The sequence below is a fragment of the Oryza sativa genome, chromosome 1 (assembly GCF_034140825.1).
Source record: "Oryza sativa Japonica Group chromosome 1, ASM3414082v1".
NCBI classification, from domain to species: domain Eukaryota; kingdom Viridiplantae; phylum Streptophyta; class Magnoliopsida; order Poales; family Poaceae; genus Oryza; species Oryza sativa.
The window spans coordinates 7,610,738-7,629,440 of record NC_089035.1 but is presented as its reverse complement, the minus strand read 5'-3'; the positions used below and the strand labels follow the sequence as shown (position 1 = coordinate 7,629,440).

The following is an 18,703-nucleotide window of genomic DNA, read 5'->3' as shown; positions in this document are numbered from 1 at the left end:
TGAACATGGTTTAATTTCAAGGTCACTCATGTGGTGGTTAATTAATTACTGGCTACTTGGCCTTTCTTGCCCAGCCAAACCGGCCGGAATCAGTCGATCTGTTGCCGGTTTGCAGCAGTGCAGCGGCATGCATGGCGTAGGTCGGTTGGTGTTAGTACCGGCCTGTATATATAAGAACGACGAGAACATTACAATAGTTCAGTGGCGTGCAGCTTGCATTGGATCTCTGGGCCTCATGATCAGCCAAATTCAATTCAGCCAAAGAAAAACTATTGTTTAGCTTATTTTTGCTTATATGGCTAGTGAAGGATTTTCTATGGCTAGTGGTATTGGGATTTTTATTTTCTGTGTATGGTCACTAGAGAGTTCACATAATTAGCCACGACTGATAATCCAACTCCCTTGCGGGTCCCACTTGTTTGGCTGAAAAGCCTCAGCCCAAGCCTCAGCCAAACAAGCCATCCGATGAGACCCTCTGATTTCGACTGAATAGAAGACGATGGCCGGCCAGTGATTCGCCATGTGCGAGCAACAGGACGAAATTGGCATTCTGTCATCGGGGGAAAGGAGTTTCGCTAAAATACCATTTTGGATTTAGAGAGTGGATAAAATGTTACTCTTGAATCGAGCCAACACGCTCTAATAGTATTTCTTTCATTTCTTCTCATGTAAATGATTTTTTCCCCTATTTTCTTTGGTGAAGCTGCCCAAAATACCCCTCTCTTCCTCTTTAGTTCCCCATTTCCCTCTTGTTGATGAGACACTGGAGAAGTATAGCGACCCCATGACTTAGGAATGGTTCGTCGACGACATCTGCAAATGATTCTACCACTCGGCATGCAAGCCTCATGTGAGGCTTTTTATTTGGGACAGAGAGTTTAATTAAGTGGGTAACAAACTGCATTAATTAATATAAACAAATTAGTAGGGTTAATTTGATGGTACAAATAAACATATTTATTAGCACTAAAAGTTTTCAAGATTTGTTAAAAAAGAGAGCCTCTAATATCCTCGTCCTCGGAAAAGAAAAACCGGATTTAATAGGAAAAAAAATAGAAAATAACCAAAAAAAAACACCCAAAATGCAGAGATTAATAGAGAGGCCCATCAGAGTATGAACCCTTCGCTTGCCGGCGGCCCATCTAAAAGGCTAGCCTAAAAGCCGCACCAACCACTTCTCTCAGCCCATGTGGACCTCGTACGGCCCACCTCAACCCACAAGGCAACCTGTGCGAGCACGTTGTGCTCCCCTCGCCGTCGCGGCGGCGGCGGCGGCAGTGGGGAAGCGAAGCGAGACGGGCGGCGCTAGAGGCGGTAGGGTGGAGGAGTCGCCCACGAGTAGATGGGGCGGCGCGTCATGAACGCCGCGCTGCGCGCGACGGTGAACGCGGGAAGGCGGCGGCGCGCGCTCCCCTACGGCCCATCTCCGCCGTCACGGTCTCCTTCCTCAACATCATCAAGCACCGAGGTGCGTGCTACTCCCCGTTTCCGGCATTCCCCACAAAAAGAAAAAAAACAGAGAGAGAGAGAGTAGGATTTCATTCATGTGGTGGGGAGGAATCTCAAGTTTGTTGGTGGTGCGATTTACGAGTCCTAATCCCACCAATTATAGCGTATGATTCGATTAATTGTGGTGGATATGCTTGGGTTTTAGTGAGAGAGACGAAGCAATCTCCTCATGTTAAGACCGATTTGTTTGGATTAGGGGCCACCTCATGCAAGCATTTCGGTCCAGAGTATGTGAGATCTTTCGGTATCTAAGCTAGGCTTTGATAAATTGGCTTACTATGCCTTACATTTGCCCCTATATGGACGAAATGTTTGTTGGTTAGTGTCGTGTGAAATTGTGAGTTGGAAAATGAAGGCAAGTATACATATTCATAAGATGTTAGATTTTTTTATCGGTTGCTTTGCCAAGCTGATTCTTAGCCTTTGCTATATCCTCCAATCTTTTTTAGTGTGCTTGAGGCTCTTTGAGCATGTACTCATTTCATCTGACGACAAGTTAAGAGTGTTTGACACCAGACTTAAGATTCAAATGTCGATGTTATGCACCATAATTATAAACGGATAACAAACCCATGGAAAAAAAAGTGATACTTGGAATATTGCCTTGTCTGTTTCTCCTTTTATTTTGGCTTCTCCATGCAAAAAAGTACAGAAAATGCTATGATATTGCTCAGCGTCCTTTGTTTAGCCAACATCTGTTATCTGCCTAGTTATTCCTGACATTTAGAGTTTCAATGTTTTGCAGGGTTCATAAAGTAATTTGAGGTCGTTGATCCCCATAGAGTTGGAAAAAATCAATGTAGAGCTTCATGGAAGGATTAAAGATTGTAAGGCTCTTACATTTAGGCAGGATATTAGAGTTAAGGAAATAGAACAATACATAATTTATAATTTGGATGCTTCCAACATGGTAGGTATTCCATCTCAATTTTTACCGCTAACATATTCAGTCAGTTGTTGATGAAGATCCAATAAGTTCTTGATTTGAATGCTACTCTGTACATATTGTATGCACTCTCTTGTTGAAAGTAATGGAAAATATTCAATATCAACTGTGTAAATTATGTTTAGGAGGAACTAAATGTTTGACTAGATAAGGCAGTAGCCTAAAAATGTCTTAGTCCGTTAGAGAACTTTAATAGTAGTAGTTGATATTTCTAATTACCATAATTTTATTGCACCTTCTTTGTTGCAATTGTTTTTCTGAGGCAGCAGACTCTTTTAACATGTTAGCACAAAATATTTTGAGAAGTTGAATCAGTAAAATATGAATGATAACAAAAATGATAAGTAACATTATTGGTCCAGTGTCCCTGATGCAAATGGCCTTTAGGAAAGAATAACGAATGATGGGATACATAGACCATGGGTTATGCTTTTGGGTGATAAGCCACTTTGTATAAATTGATTTCTCGTAAAAATGTGGATTTCCCACTTACATTTATGACATGAACTGATGAGTGGGCAATACATACATTTTCAGGGAAAATATATTATGCAGCTAATAGGTGTTACCTAGTGTGTATGTGATAATGTGATTGACTTGTCGTTACTCAATTCAGATCTACTTTTGCAATATGCTAGCTCCAAGTTTAGATATCAATTTAATGCTCTACTCTCTCAGTTTACATAGTGTGGTATTGCTTAGTTGCTTACACGATTCCCTATTTCTTATGCAGTGGGGTTATGTCGTGATCACAACTCCAAATGGTGTTCTAGACCATGAGGAAGGACCACTCCTTGGTTATTTTCATTGAGAAGGACCACTGTTTCCCTATCTTGTTATGGCTGGCCTTGTCATCATGTGTGTTGTCATTGAACTCATTTTGTTTGCACTTTGAGTGATGTTGCTTCTGTTCATGGCTGACAGGAAATGCAATAACGCATAAAAGATACATCTCAAAAGCACTAAGGCATCGTTCGTTTAGGGGTGATAGGGGAGATTGGCTCTCGTTTTCCGCGCGCACGCTTTTCAAACTACTAAACGGTGCGTTTTTTGCAAAAAATTTCTATATGAAAGTTGCTTTAAAAAATCATATTAATCCATTTTTAAAATTTAAAATAGTTAATACTCAATTAATCATGAGCTAATGGCTCACCTCGTTTTGCGTATCTTTCCAATCTCCTCAATCCCCTTCTCCTCAAACACTCCCTAAGAAATGCCAATGTTAAGGAAAAAGATTGTGTAATCCTTTGTTGTGACTGTTCTTTCTGTAGGCTTAATATGACAATTGAATCTAGGTATTTGGAGATATATGAGTTGCTATTCTCCTTATCGGAGCAGCTATGGTCTTCTAGAGTACGACGGTTTGTACCTGAAATTTTGCCTGTACTAAATGTTAAAATCTTCTTTTTCTGAAATCGTTGTGTTGTTTTTTATTTAGCATATGTGAAAGATTGGGCTGACATATCCTGAGATTGACGAAGTCACCACGGGCGTCTCGCTATCAACGGGTATGTCGCCTATCACTGAAAGAAGTTAGCCATAAATGCGAGCACCGGTGTTAAGTCTAGGACATGAATTCTAGTGGGCTAGTTCCGCCACAAAAGAACTAGCCAGTTGAGGCACACTCATTTTACGCTAGACTGTGCGAGTAAAACTCATGGTGACTGTGTGAAAATTCTTCGTGTAGGCTGTATTTAGATTCCAACTCTTTTCTTCAAACTTCCAACTTTTCCGTCACATCAAATGTTTGGACACGTGTATGGAGCATCAAATGTGGACAAAAAGAAAAAACTAATTGCACAGTCTGACTGTAAATCGCGAGACGAATCTTTTGAGTCTAATTACGTCATGATTAGCCATAAGTGCTACAGTAACCCACATGTGCTAATGATGGATTAATTAGGCTCAAAAGATTCGTCTCGCTGTTTACAGTCGGAATCTGTAATTTGTTCTGTTATTAGTCTACGTTTAATACTTTAAATGTGTGTCCGTATATGTCAAAAAAAATTTGGCCGGAACTAAACACGGCCTCAAAAAAAAAGGTTTTTTTTCTGACAGAATATTCTAATGTTCGGAGAAGTCTTCCTAGGTGGCATAACATCTTCAAATAAATTATCTGTGGCAGGAATGGACAAACTGTTCAAAAAGGAAAAGGCTATACGTACTAACTTTTCCTTACTAAATTCTTAGTAACACTGATGTGTCATGCTACGAGTGCATCTAGATTTTTTTGTAACTTCCATCTACTTAAATCAAACGGTTGAGATGATTGTTAGTAAAAGTTTAGTAAGAAAAATTTAGTACGTGTAGCATTGCTTGTTCAGAAAAGTCATTGTCAAAGGCCTCAACCTGAAAGTCGTTGTGAAGGGCTCAACCTCAAGTGAGCAATTGAGGCGTTACATGCTTCAATTGGATGAAACGAGGGATTCATGTGGTCGCCAAAAGAGAGGGATTCGCTGAAGTTTCAGACTAGTCATGTACGCAAAATTTACTGGGTATTAGACTATTAGTTATGTATAGTTGATGAAAATAAAGTAATTTCCTTAAAAACCATATACCGTTTTGCCGGAAGGATACTGAACAAGAAAATATGACACTATACTAATACCAAAATGATTAGAACGGTTGAGATTATAACTTTTGATACGCTTATATGAAATCCAAATGAAATCCTAGGCCCACAGCCCCACACCCAATTGTAAAAAGGGAGTACCTATACATCTTTCGAAAGATTTTTATAATCGTATCACACAGATTTTTAATCTTTGTATTAAAATCCGATAGATATAATAAAAAGCAAAAAGCAATTAAGAAACACCATAATGAACATTAAATTACCATATCCTCAAGAAAAAGACCAAATCCAATACAAAATTTAAAATTTACATGTGAAGATTCAAAAATTACAGTGTAACTTACAAAAGTTACAGTGTAAGTTTTATAAATTACACTGTAACTTACAAGAAAATGCACTGTAAATTTAAGTGAGAAAATCGAGTGAGAGATAAGAAAAAATCTTTCGAGTGAGATATAGCAAAATCGTTGTAAAAATGAAGCACGAGTAACTCGCCGTATTATTGCCTGGGACCCGATGGAATACTTCGACATCAAATCCTCACTCTTGTCTTCCCCTCATAGACGACAACAAAACTGTCCGTGCCTTGCTTAGTTGGCACCTTTAATTATTAACTCTTGTCTTCCCCTCCGTCACGACGACAAGACTGTCTCTGTTTGTATCTTGTTACTCCATCCGTACTAAAATTAAAAAAATCTAAACACCCAAAAATTACTATATTTTAGGACGGAGGTAGTAAATTGACACATTTATAATTATTACTGCTTCGTTTGTGGAATCTATCAGTCCCCAGCCTGCATGACAACAACTGATGACAACGAGTACTCCCTCTGTCACATCACATTATAAGTGCAGCCATAAATTTCCGTGCCCAACGTTTGACAGTCTGTTTTATTTAAAAAATTTATAAAAAAATTTAAAAGTTAAGTCATGTATAAAGTACTATTCATATTTTATCATCTAATAACAACAAAAATACTAATCATAAAAATATTTCAAATAATACGGATGGTTAAAGTTGAGCGTTGAAGCCCACAATTGCGCTTATTATGGGACGAAGGGAGTAATTAATACTCTCTTCGTCCCATAATAACTCAGCATGAGTTTTAGTGTCCAACTTTAATCGATCGTTTTAATTACTTTTTTAAAAAAAACTTAAGTCACGCATAAAGTATTATTCATATTTTATAATCTAATAACAATAAAAATATTAACCAAAAAAATTCAAATAAGATAGACAATCAAAGTTGGACACAGAAACTTATGGCTGCGCTTATTTTGGGACAGAGGGAGTAGTCACCAAGTACTACCTTCATCCCATATAAATTGTAATTCTAGGTTGTTTAGTACTCCCTCTGTCCATAAATATAAGAGATTTATGTTGGATGTGACACATCCTATGTCCAGATACGTTGTACTAGGATGTGTCATATCCAACAAAAATCCCTTATATTTAGGGACCGAGGGAGTATATATATTAAGGTTTGAGAAGAAAGATTATGATGCCCCTTATTAAATGGTGTATAGGTAAGAGTGCAAGGGTAGTTGAGGGTAAGATATGTAGAAATTTGAATGAGAAGTGATTAATAGGACCATTAGTTTTCTACTGTGACAATTATTTTGAAATAAATTCAAATCCTAGAAATACAATTATTTTGAGACAAAAGTAGTATTTTTTTATTTGAGAATTATACAGTACAAGACAGATGTAGTAATTAATAGTCCAAGAACCATATATATACATGTGGTGCCGTGCCAGACAGTAAGATAACAAATAACGCTCGTATACATTCAAACACATTTACTCTTGTGAATGCACACATCTATTTCTTATCTTTGTGAGCATCTCCAAGAATCTCCGAAAGATTGGGATGGCATAGTTTACAAAGTCACCATAAGTACTGCATTATCGACAGGTACATTATCTATTACTTAAGGAGAAACCGTAAATGTTAACAATATAACTAAAACCTAAGTAGTGTATTTCACCATAAAAAACCTAACCAACTGATATATACTCACTTCACACTATCATCTTCATTCAGCCAAGGTTTGTGCAAACCTTAGCTCCCCTCATGTTGCTGCCCTCAACGAGACGCGTGAGCGGCGTTGTGGCAACGACACGCAGTCGGTTCTCCTCGGTAATTAAGCAACTCACGGAGAACATAATTCGCATGGGAATGGCCCACTTGTTTTGTCCTCCTCCGATGTCACGTCTGCTGACTCACTAACGAGCGCCCCACCCCCCCCCCCCCCCGCCCCCCGGGGCGCCCACACACACCCCATCACCACCATATCGTACGGCATATTTTGATCCCACCCTAAAATTTTACACCCTATTACATCGAGCGTTTAAACAGCTACATAAAATATTAAATACTCTCTCCATCTACTTTTGATAGTCATATTTTATCTTGACACACAAACCAAGAATAAGTAATTCTACTTATCATCCATTTAAGCATGCTCCTAGTCATTCCTCGTAACCAAATGATTCATTAATATTTACATTTCTCGATGCCCATTCAGCCAATCTTGTGTGGAAGAATGGAGAGTCATGCATTAAATCCAAGAAAGTCATTAAGATGATAAGTTGTTGAATTGAAATATGCCTATGAAAAATAGATGGAGGGAGTATAGAGTAAGAAATAACTAGTTATACAGATTGCGACTACTTTGCGAGACGAATCTTTTAAGTCTAATTGCTCGATGATTTGACAATGCGGTGCTACAGTAAACATGTGCTAATGACGGTCTAATTAGGCTTAATATATTCGTCTTACAGTTTACTGACGGATACTGTAATTAGTTTTTTTATTAGTGCTCGAACACCCCATATGATATCTTATATAATACTATATGTGGCACGCCAAAACTTTATACCCCGGATCTAAACACCCTCTCAGTGGCCTTGATGTCTCCATGCCGAATCACCATGGCCGCTACTCAAATAGAGCTTACTAGCACTGTCCTCGAATTGGGGCATGCCAAAGCTGGTCAGCACTTCTGTAGGGGGAATAACACGGGGAGAGAAAGAGGATGTGCCATTTGTTAAAGCACACGGGGAGAGAAAGAGGATGTGCCATTTGTTAAAGCAAGTTTAATAGGATAGCCAACTATTAGCTCCAATTCATCTATAGCTAATCTAATAGTTCATTCATACAATAGTTGCATACTACACTGTTAATACATGGTCCCACCTATCATACACACACTACGTTTTGAAGTCTCCGTGCTACAGCTGGCTGTAGCCCGCTGCCTTTCTCTCTCCTTATTTATCTCCTTAAAATATGTTTGCAGCTGGCTTATAGCCTGCTATTGTACCTGCTCTTAGACTGTTCCTGCTTGTTGGGAGGGGTCGGAAACAGAGCAACGAACACAGCCTAGAGTGAGTTCTTTCCCCAACGTTTTCAATTCACATCCTCGTTTTCCACGCGCATGTTTTTCAAACTGCTAAATGGTGTGATTTTTGCAAAAAAAAAATTCATAGGAAAGTTGCTTTAAAAAAACATATGAATCCATTTTTCAAAAAACACAGCTAATACTTAATTAATTACGTGCTAATGGACCGCCCATTTTATGTGCACAGGAGATTTGTTCTCAAGAACGAACACGGCCTAAGAGAGATAGTCCAATTTGAAACAAAAGTAAGAAATCATAGATCAAAGTGAAAACAATAGCTAACTAGAGTCCAATGGGAAAGTGTGGGAATAATACCTAGCCCAATGTATAATTCACTTTAGGTTTTTTATACTAGTTACCACATCAGTCAATTATAATTTATTTTTTTCCATCTTATCAATCATATTGAACTAGAACTGCCCTCCTACACCCCACCAACCCTCATTTAATAAGGACATTCTACCCCTTCGTCCCGTAAGAAAACTAACTTTATATGACGAAGAAAGTAGTTTTCATCCTTAATCTCTTAAAAGCAAAGGGCAAAGTCATTTAGATATTATTCATGGCAAATGAGATGGTAATAGTCAACAATTACTATTTTTTTCTAAAATAAGTGCAATTATATATTTAAATTTTGTCCTAAAATAAGCACAATCCTATCATACTACTTACCCATTCAAATTTTTATCCATCTTACCCTCAACTACCATCCAACTAACATCCTTCATTTAATATGGGGATATTTGGGTAATTTTTTTTCTCCTTTTATTTTTTTGCTCTCACTTCTAAAAATGAAATTATAGTGAAGTGGAGGGAGTACTTGAGGGGAGGGAGAATCAGACACGTCATTATACTAGCAAACCTCATATACAGATAATCACATCCACACACATTCAAATGTGTAAACAACATGTGTTTTTTAGGTGATTATTGATTCCGTTTCGTCTTTGTAAACAACATGTGTTTTTTGTTTTATTTTCTAAATAATCTTATAAGTTAGAAATGCTGGCCGGCTAACGAAAGTGTGTCACAGTAAAAGCTGGGAGTCGTAGCTTAGGCTCTCATCCTGGATCAAGCTTTTGTTGTTACTTTCTTCGTGCTTCCGGTTAAGGTCCTTAAATACTTTGGTTCACTCCTTTTCGATCATGATGCACATTATGGTATTTTGTTCTCCCTTAATACTCGATGTGATACATTCTAGAACTATAAATCTGGACATGCATTCGTTTAGAGTTTTTTTACTAAAATTTGTTACATTCAGCCCTGATTCTTTTTTTTTTCAAACGAAAGGGAGTATATTTGAGTGAATCGGGGTTGAGTGTCCGGTCAAGATTGCTTCCCGGTACAACGTGTTTGTGTCAGGGTCCAATTTTAATTCTTTTATTTCCAAAATCAGATCGTGACACACAGGGCCCAATTTGCATACCGTGTTAGGGTCTAATCCCTAAGTCCCTGTTTGAGGGAGGTTAAAATTTTGAGAAGCAGTTTGGTTGGTAGCCAGCTTCTTAATCATGTTAGTTTATTTTCTAGATTGTATAACTATGTTTCTTCTAAAATTTAGACCAAAAGTTAGGTCGTTTGATGAGTTTTTAATTCTAGAAGAAGCTTATATTAGATAGAAACTCTTCCAAACAGACCCAAGTCTGATTTTATTTCCCCTCCAATCGTAGTCGTCTCATCTCCTCTCCTTTTGCTCTCTCTCTCTCGTTAGACTTATCATGTCTTGATTTAATTTCCTTCCATGCCACCAACACACGTGGCCATCCGCCGACCATCCTCTCTTTTCTGAGCTTTCTTGCATTTTCTTAACTTGTAGGTTACATTTTTTTTTAAGAACATTGTAGGTTACATTCGGTGCAGCGAGGGCTATGGTAAACGAATCGGATTAGCAGCGAGTACAAACATATATATTGGCAATAGATGTGTTATGCCCCTAGGCCCATTTGAAGAGGATGTGAGTTTTCTTTTTTCAAGAATTATCATAAATATGATGATGTTGGAATTGGTAATTTGGTGAATAAGAAATAGACTGTTTTATGCAGTGATTTCAGTAAAAAAAAAAGAAATAGAATATTTTGGACACAAATTTCCCCCTTAAAACTAAGGCTCAAATCATATGAATTTAAATTCTAAAATCATTTAATATTTATCATAGTTTTAGTTTCTCCGTTGTAACGCATGTGTCTTTTTCTAGTTTACTCAAAATGTTTAAGAAATTATTTAGTCAATTTATGTTTGTTTCAATATAGCATGTACCACCAATATATAAGTGGTGGAGCGAAAATTTGAACACGAGGGGATCAATATTCAGGGCCCCTTTGATTTGGAGGAAAAACATAGGAATTTTGGGGATTTCAATCCTATAGAAAATTTTCCTATGAAGCCCTTTGAAACAAAGGATCAAATCATATCCAATCCTTTGAAATTCCTATGGAATGGACAATCCTATAGAGATTTCGGAGGAAATTTAGCAAGAGCTTCCACCTCTTGGTAATTAACTTTCCTTTGAGTCTATCCCTATCATTTAATTCCTGCGTTTTTCCTGCGATTCAATCAAACGGTCATTCCTGTGTTTTGCAATCCTCTGTTTTTCCTGCTACTATGTTTTCTCGATCTTTCGATTCAAGGGAGGCCTCAATATAATGCCACACAACAGGTATCATAAAAAATGAGCATCTACCGGGCTGGATGAAACTTAATGTTGATGGCTCTTTTGATGAATTAGAAGGCACGGGAGGAATTGGGGCAATTCTCAGAAATAGTTCAGGCGAGGTTATTTTCTCAGCCTGCGGTAAGCTGAACCGTTGTGCAGGGCCACTCGAATCTGAACTGGTAGCTTGCAGAGAAGGGCTGGTGATGGCCCTTCAATGGACCTTGCTCCCTATCGTCCTGGAAACAGATTGCCTGGAAGCTATGCAAATGATTCTTGCCAAGGAAGAAGGGAGATCTGAATTTGAGTTTATAATAAGAGAGATTAAGTGTCTCTTGATCAGGAACAGAGAGATTGTACTGACGAAAATCAATCGTAATCAGAACAGCGTCAGTCATGCTCTAGCTAGCAGAGGTCGTCGAGAATCCTTAACGGCCTTTTGGCCAGATGATTCTTGTAATTTTATTTCGCACTTGGTTTGTAATGACTCTATAGCTGAGTAATGCATCTCTTTTCCCCGAAAAAAAAAAACTAGCAGCTAGTGCGCGCGTACGCTCGTCCTGCTCTCCCTCTCCCCTATATATATATGCTTGTAAACACATTGCCGTGAAACGATTATATTAGAGCGCGAGAAGCTAGCTAGTTACAAAGTAGCTAGTCTCAAACACACACATCGCCAGCTAGCTAGCTAGCTAGCCAGGCCAATCAAGTGAGGAGAGGAAGAACATGGCGAGTAGTAGGATTCTGGTGATAGGCGGCACGGGGAGACTCGGGCGTCACCTCGTGACGGCAAGCCTCGACGCCGGCCACCCGACGGCGGTGCTCGTCCGCCGCCCGGCCACCGCCGGCGCCCGAGCCGACAGCCCCGTCAAGGCCAAGCTCACAGAGGAACTCTGTGACAATGGAGCCAGACTTGTCTATGTATGTAGTCATTAACTAGTTCAAGATGAGAAATTTTAAGGTTTATGAGAAAGTACGTTGAGGTATATAAATTTTACACTAAAATATTTCGTATCTCGAGACGCTTTGTACCGGAAATACCAAATTTTACATAAAAAATTTAAAACTCTTAATACCTATCAAGGATAGTAAAATCACCCTTTAAGATATATAACAGTTTATCAGATTAACTAGCTTCGTTGATCTACTAATATAATACTTTCTTTATTCTGAAATATTTGACGCGGTACTAAAATATACGTCATGAAAAAGAAACAGAGAGAGTATATATATTTATCACGTATTATATTAATCTGCAGGGGGACGTCAACGACCACGATATTCTAGTGGCGGCGATCAAGAACGCCGATGTGGTGATCTGCGCTGTTGGTCACACTACGCCGCACAAACTGGTGGAGAACCAGATTAAGATCATGGAAGCAATCCGGGATGCTGGCAATGTCAAGGTAGTACGTGCTATATATAACTTCAACTCCGCGCACTGCATTTGAAGTAGCAACTCCCTCCGTTCCATATTAATATGACATCCACTAACATTCATATAAAGTTGAACACATATATAAATATGGATTCGTGCATGAATATTTAAAACCCAAAATATCTTATAAGGTGTAACAGAGTAATTAAGCACCTTGGTTTTTTTATTATTATTGCAATCGACTACACACATATGAACAGAAAAATGTAACGCATGCAGCGGTTCGTGCCATCTGAATGTGGAGCTAGCGGAGCAGATGCTGGAGCCAGCAAGAAGCATCCTGGGAGCCAAGCTTCGAGTCCGCGAAGCTCTGAGAGCTTCAGGGATTCCTCACACCATCGTATGCGGCTATCTGGTTCATGGCTTCCTGCTGCCCAAGGCCGGAAACCCTGAAGCTGATGGCCCCCCGGTCACCACGGCAACCATCTTTGGTGATGGCAAACAAAAAGGTTTATATATGCATGAAACATGATGTATTATTTTAAGGGATTTTAATTTTCCTAGTGTTTTATCGTAAAATTAATAATCCCTTTGTCTTGAAAATAAAGTGAACAAAGAGCTCGTGCCTTTGTTTTCTTTTTTTTTAAAAAAAATGAAACTAAAGAAATCATCATCCCACCCATACCCCTGTTGTTCATAAATAATTATCGGTTCTGACCAGAAGTAGAGAAAAAAAAATTTAAGCAATGTGAAAGTCAATAAATTTAAATGTAAGATATTATTTTAGTACTACCTCCGTTTTTTAATATATAAACGTTTGATCATTCGTCTTATTTAATTTTTTTATAAATATAAAAAGTTTTAAGTCATGCTTAAATAATATTTGACGATAAATTAAATCATAATAAAATAAAATGATAATTACATAAATTTTTGAATAAGGCGAATGATCAGACGTATCTCAAAATATCAACAGCGTTATTTATTAAAAAACGGAGAGAGTACTCAAAACCGATAATTATTCGTGATCGAAGGGAGTATCATTCGTCCATACGCGTGGATATAATATTATCGCATAGCTAGCTAGTCAATCAATTACTTTTTCCACAAAAAAAAAGGAATACTCTTCATTCAATCAAATTATAAGTGCATGATTGATGGTTCAAAAAGTACGTTTTACCCCCCTCCTCAACTATTGAGGTAGTACGATTTACCCCCCTAAACTACAATACCGGATATTTGACACCCCCAAACTCTTAAAACCGGATAAATTACCACCCTAACTCGATCCGAAGCGGTTTTCAGCCTACGTGGCACACACGTGGCGATACAGTCAGCAAAAAAAAACAAATAAAAACAGGTGGGGCCCACCTGTCAGCCCATTTTTCTTTTTCTCTCCTCCCCCTCTCTCTCTCGGTGGGCAGAGAGAGGCCGCGGAGGCGACGCCGACGGCGAGTGGCGAGCGGCGGGCCGGGGTGGAGGCGGCTAGTAGCGGCGCCCGGGGTCGGAGGCAGCTGGGGGCGGCGGGCGCCGAGGCCGCGGCTGGGTGGCGTGCAGGCAAGGCCGAAGGTGGGTGGGGGCGGAGGCAGCTGCGGGCGGCGAGCGAGGCGCGGAGGCTGGCGGCGGGGGGCGTGCGGCGGGCGGGGGGGGAGGCGGCTAGGGGCGGCGCGCGGGGTCGGAGGCGGCTGGGGGCGGTGGGCGCGGAGGCGAGGCCGGCGGCGGGAGTCGAGGCCGTGGCTAGGGGGCGCGGAGGCGAGACCGGAGGCGGGCGGGGGCGGAGGCGGCTGCGGGCGGCGGGCGAGGAGCGGAGGCCGGCGGTGGGCGGGGGCGGAGGCGCCGACGACCTCCGCCATCCCGGCGGCCTCGCCGTCGCTTCTCGTCCGCCTCGACTGGAACATGACAGGAGCAACTGCCTCGGCTCCGGCCACGGTTGGGTCACCGTTGGGGAGGTGGGGATGGTGCGGTGGAGATTGGGGGAGGGGACGGCGACACGTAGAGGAGGGGGTCGATGACGGCGGCGGGCAAGGTCGGAGGCCGCGCGGTCGACGCGCTCCGCCTCCGCCTCCACCGTCAGTCGCTCGAGCTCGCCGCCTCCACCGCGACCACCTGAGCTCGCTCCACCGCTTGCTCTGCCGCCGCCGGTGGCTTCCCAAGCTCGCTCCGCCTCCACCGCCGCTCGAGCTCGCTCCGTCTTGCCGCCCACACGAACAAGGTCCACCTCCGTCGCCGGGCGGGCCAGCTGAGAGAGAACCTCCGTCGCCGGCCAGAGTGCGCGCGCGTGCAAGGGGAGTTGGAGGGATACGTATGACATGTGGGCCCAGAGAATATTTTTTATTTTCTTTGCTAACTATATTGCCATGTTTGGCGCCACTGTACAAATTCAACACTAAACCGCTAAGAACAGTGCTCAAGGGATTATTTATCCGGTATGAATACTTGAGAGTGTAAAATATTTGATTTTGTTGTTTAGCGGGGTAATTCGATCGACCGCGATAGGTCAGGGGTAAAACGTACTTTTTCCTAATTTATATTAAACATATCAGCAATGTTCGTGGACGATAAGGATATGAGCGCGGTGACAATAAAAGCCGAGGAGGACCCACGAACAGTCGACAAGATACTGTATGTGCAGCCACCTGCGAATTTGTGCTCTCTCAATCAGCTCGTCTCCGTGTTGGAGAAGAAGATCGGCAGGGACCTCGAGAAATGCTACGTGCCCGAGGAAGAGCTTGCAATAAAAATCGAAGGTAAATTAATTTGAATCAATTAATCAATCTAAGAGCTCAACGAGAGAGCTAGCGAGCTCGTTAATTAATCAATAAATAAATTAACTAATTAATCTGCCCTATACATACTACATAAATAATTCCGGGTGGTGGATGTATATGTATATGTGTGTAGCAGCATCCCCGTTCCCGCTCAACTTTCAGTTGGCCATAGTGCACTCGGCGTTGCTGCCCGGGGTGGCGTCGTGCGGGCAGACCGCCGTCCGCGTCGAGGCGACGGAGCTGTACCCGGACATGGAGTACGTCACCGTCGAGGAGTACTTCGACAGCCTGATATGATCTGACGATACTATTCATCAGCTGGTCGAGCCGATCAGATTCGTATGCTGCATGTTAATTACTCCCATTTCAAAATGTTTGACACCGTTGACTTTTTAAGTATATTTTTTACCGTTCGTCTTATTAAAAAAAATTATAAAATATATAAAACTATATATGTACATAAAAGTATATTTAACAATGAATCAGATGATATGAATAAGACGAATGGTGAAACACGTACTTAAAAAATCAATAAATCAATAGTACCAAACATTTTGAAATGGAGGGAGTAATTAGCTGCTTTGTTCTAGCCTGTACCACTATTTTCGTAAGGGAATATATGTGCATGTACTGTATCATTATTATTTATTATACGGGATACCTTCTTGGTAAAACTCCGCGTGTAGATGATGAAAAGTTGTACTCCGTTCTATACAGTTTACTTGTTGTTCTAGCATTTGAAATTTGTATAATAATATTTGTCGTTTTCAGATTTTAAAATATTTTTAGAGTCCTTCCTACCATTCACCAACAAAGTACTAATAATAAGAATTAATACTCATTGCAAATATGTACTACTTACTCCTTCCTAAATTGATAATCATATAATAGAATTTAAAATTTCTCAAATGGATCATCACATAACCGCATGTACACGAATTTCATTGAAATACAATTAATGTATCATGAGAGAATATGTGCATTCTAGGGTGTAATTGGTATGGTATTTTAATCGATGCATGTTTTTTTAATAATGGAATATAATAAAAAAATATGTATTGTGGGATAACATGTGCATGGTGTCTTGATTGATGCGATTTAAATTATCCTTGGTCTTGGTGCATAAACATATATATAATGATCGATTTAGTATAGATGGAGTAATACTCATTGCAATGTTTAATGCTTTGCTTTCGAAAAGATGGTTAATTAGGATGCAGTTCACCTCATAATTTAGGATGAAATTTATTTAGGATGAGATTTATTAGAACGATAAATGAATTGGAACATAGGGAATATTGTTTGTTATAGGTTATACTTCTTTAGGTAAACTAGTTGCCACCCCACGTCTTTACCGCAGGTCTTGTTCTTTTATCGTCAAACAAAATCATAGTTGATGAAAAGTTGTACTCCGTTCTATACAGTTTACTTGTTGTTCTAGCATTTGAAATTTGTATAATAATATTTGTCGTTTTCAGATTTTAAAATATTTTTAGAGTCCTTCCTACCATTCACCAACAAAGTACTAATAATAAGAATTAATACTCATTGCAAATATGTACTACTTACTCCTTCCCAAACTGATAATCATATAATAGAATTTAAAATTTCTCAAATTAATCATCACATAACCGCATGTACACGAATTTCATTGAAACACAATTAATGCATCATGGGAGAATATGTGCATTCTAGGGTGTAATTGGTATGGTGTTTTAATCGATGCATGTTTTTTTAATAATGGAATATAATAAAAAAATATGTATTGTGGGATAACATGTGCATGGTGTCTTGATTGATGCAATTTAAATTATCCTTAGTCTTGGTGCATAAACATATATAATGATCAATTTGGTATAGATGGAGTAATACTCATTGCAATGTTCAATGCTTTGCTTTCGAAAAGATGGTTAATTAGGATGCAGTTCACCTCATAATTTAGGATGAGATTTATTAGAACGATAAATGAATTGGAACATAGGGAATATTGTTTGTTATAGGTTATACTTCTTTAGGTAACTAGTTGCCACCCCGCGTCTTTGCCGCAGGTCTTGTTCTTTTATCGTCAAACAAAATCATAGTTTTAAATGGTTAGGTGCAACTCTATGTATATACGAAATACATGATAATGTGAATTTATATATGCCTTGTGTTATTACAATACAATTCATGCTTTATTTTTCCAAGTGTCATTGTATATTGTTATAATATATGAATATTATTTTCATGCGCAATATGGGCTTAGTTGTATTTAGATATGGGCTTAGTTGTATTTAGATAGTTTGCATCTCTCTACTTCCCTCAAGTTTTTTTCTGAAAATGGATTCAGTTAATGATACCTAATAATCGTATGCTATCTTATCATGCATAATAAAATAAAACAACACACATATTAAATAATAATCACATATTAAACAATAATTTGTTTGTATTCGGAAAACATGGTATTATGCATAAAATATGTATCAGTGCTATGTGTGACTATAAGGTGGAGCAAAGGGAGTTGAATGAATAACTAATAAATGATCGAATTGGATGTATAAGTAGCTTCTTAATCCAACGGTTGTTATTTTTATACTAATATGATCTGATGACTTAAAATTGTTGATGATGTGGCTTCTTGCATGTCTTGCTTTATAGGAGTAAATGCCCCTTAGTGGGTACCGACTATATAGGAAGATAGGATACCTCGCATGTAAACGATGAAATTGTAATGTTTAATACTCCGTCCATCCACAAATATAAAGACCTTAGTGTTTAAAATTGATTCATAAATAAATAGAAGAACATCCAATAATCTTATTCTACCAATCACTTATTTTTAATCCAATCTTTGCCCTAACCACCCCTTATTTAATGCTAAATGTACTATTTCTCTCAACCTTAGCCTCTTTAAGAAAAGACAAAAGTTCTTGCATTTGTGGATAGGAGTAGAAAATATTAGGTGCAGGGATGGATCCATCGGTAATTAAATTAAAATTTTGAAAATATTAAATCCAGACATATATATTTGGAAATCAACCAACTGCAATCCAATTAACAAGGTATTCAATTATGTTTTGAATTAATAAATGCAAAGATATTATTTTCCATAGTGAGTAGCATGCATATGGCCTGTTTAGAAAGCTTATGAGAATCAAAAGCTCCCTTAAATAGTTTAATTTTTATCCAGATTATAAGAACTGTAGTTATAGAATCTAGAAAATGAACTAAAGTCAGAAATTGTTTGTGACATCCCGGCCCAGGGCTTAATAGGATTAATAGAATACTCATATCAACAAGTTGTAACTTTTTTCCGGAAGCCAATCTTGAAAGAACTCTGAGGTTAAACGTGATTGGCTTGGAGCAATTTCGGGATGGGTGACCGACCGGGAGATTCTTCCCAGGTGTACACGAGTGGGGCAATTTCGGGATGGGTGGCCGACCGGGAGATTCTTCCCTAGTGCATACGAGTGATTTCGGGATGGGTGACCGA

At 39.3% G+C, this 18,703-nt stretch overlaps 2 protein-coding genes and 1 long non-coding RNA gene across 3 annotated transcripts; all 3 read left to right on the top strand.

Annotated features, from left to right (window-relative positions):
* Positions 1-1,198: 1,198 nt before the first annotated feature.
* LOC136354981 (uncharacterized) lies at positions 1,199-3,400 on the top strand. The gene is made up of 3 exons (XR_010738934.1): positions 1,199-1,468; positions 2,255-2,336; positions 3,189-3,400. It is a non-coding gene; the product is annotated as an uncharacterized lncRNA (long non-coding RNA).
* An 8,294-nt stretch (positions 3,401-11,694) lies between these two features.
* Positions 11,695-13,120, top strand: LOC112938296 (isoflavone reductase). Its single transcript, XM_026024239.2, has 3 exons — positions 11,695-12,003; positions 12,342-12,488; positions 12,740-13,120. Exons 1-3 carry the CDS (start codon positions 11,809-11,811, stop codon positions 12,911-12,913), a joined length of 516 nt encoding a protein of 171 aa, XP_025880024.1. The 5' UTR covers positions 11,695-11,808; the 3' UTR covers positions 12,914-13,120.
* Positions 13,121-14,986: 1,866 nt separating this feature from the next.
* LOC107276778 (isoflavone reductase-like protein) lies at positions 14,987-15,618 on the top strand. Its single transcript, XM_015771497.3, has 2 exons — positions 14,987-15,207; positions 15,365-15,618. Exons 1-2 carry the CDS (start codon positions 15,006-15,008, stop codon positions 15,523-15,525), a joined length of 363 nt encoding a protein of 120 aa, XP_015626983.1. The 5' UTR covers positions 14,987-15,005; the 3' UTR covers positions 15,526-15,618.
* The last annotated feature ends 3,085 nt before the right edge of the window (positions 15,619-18,703 follow it).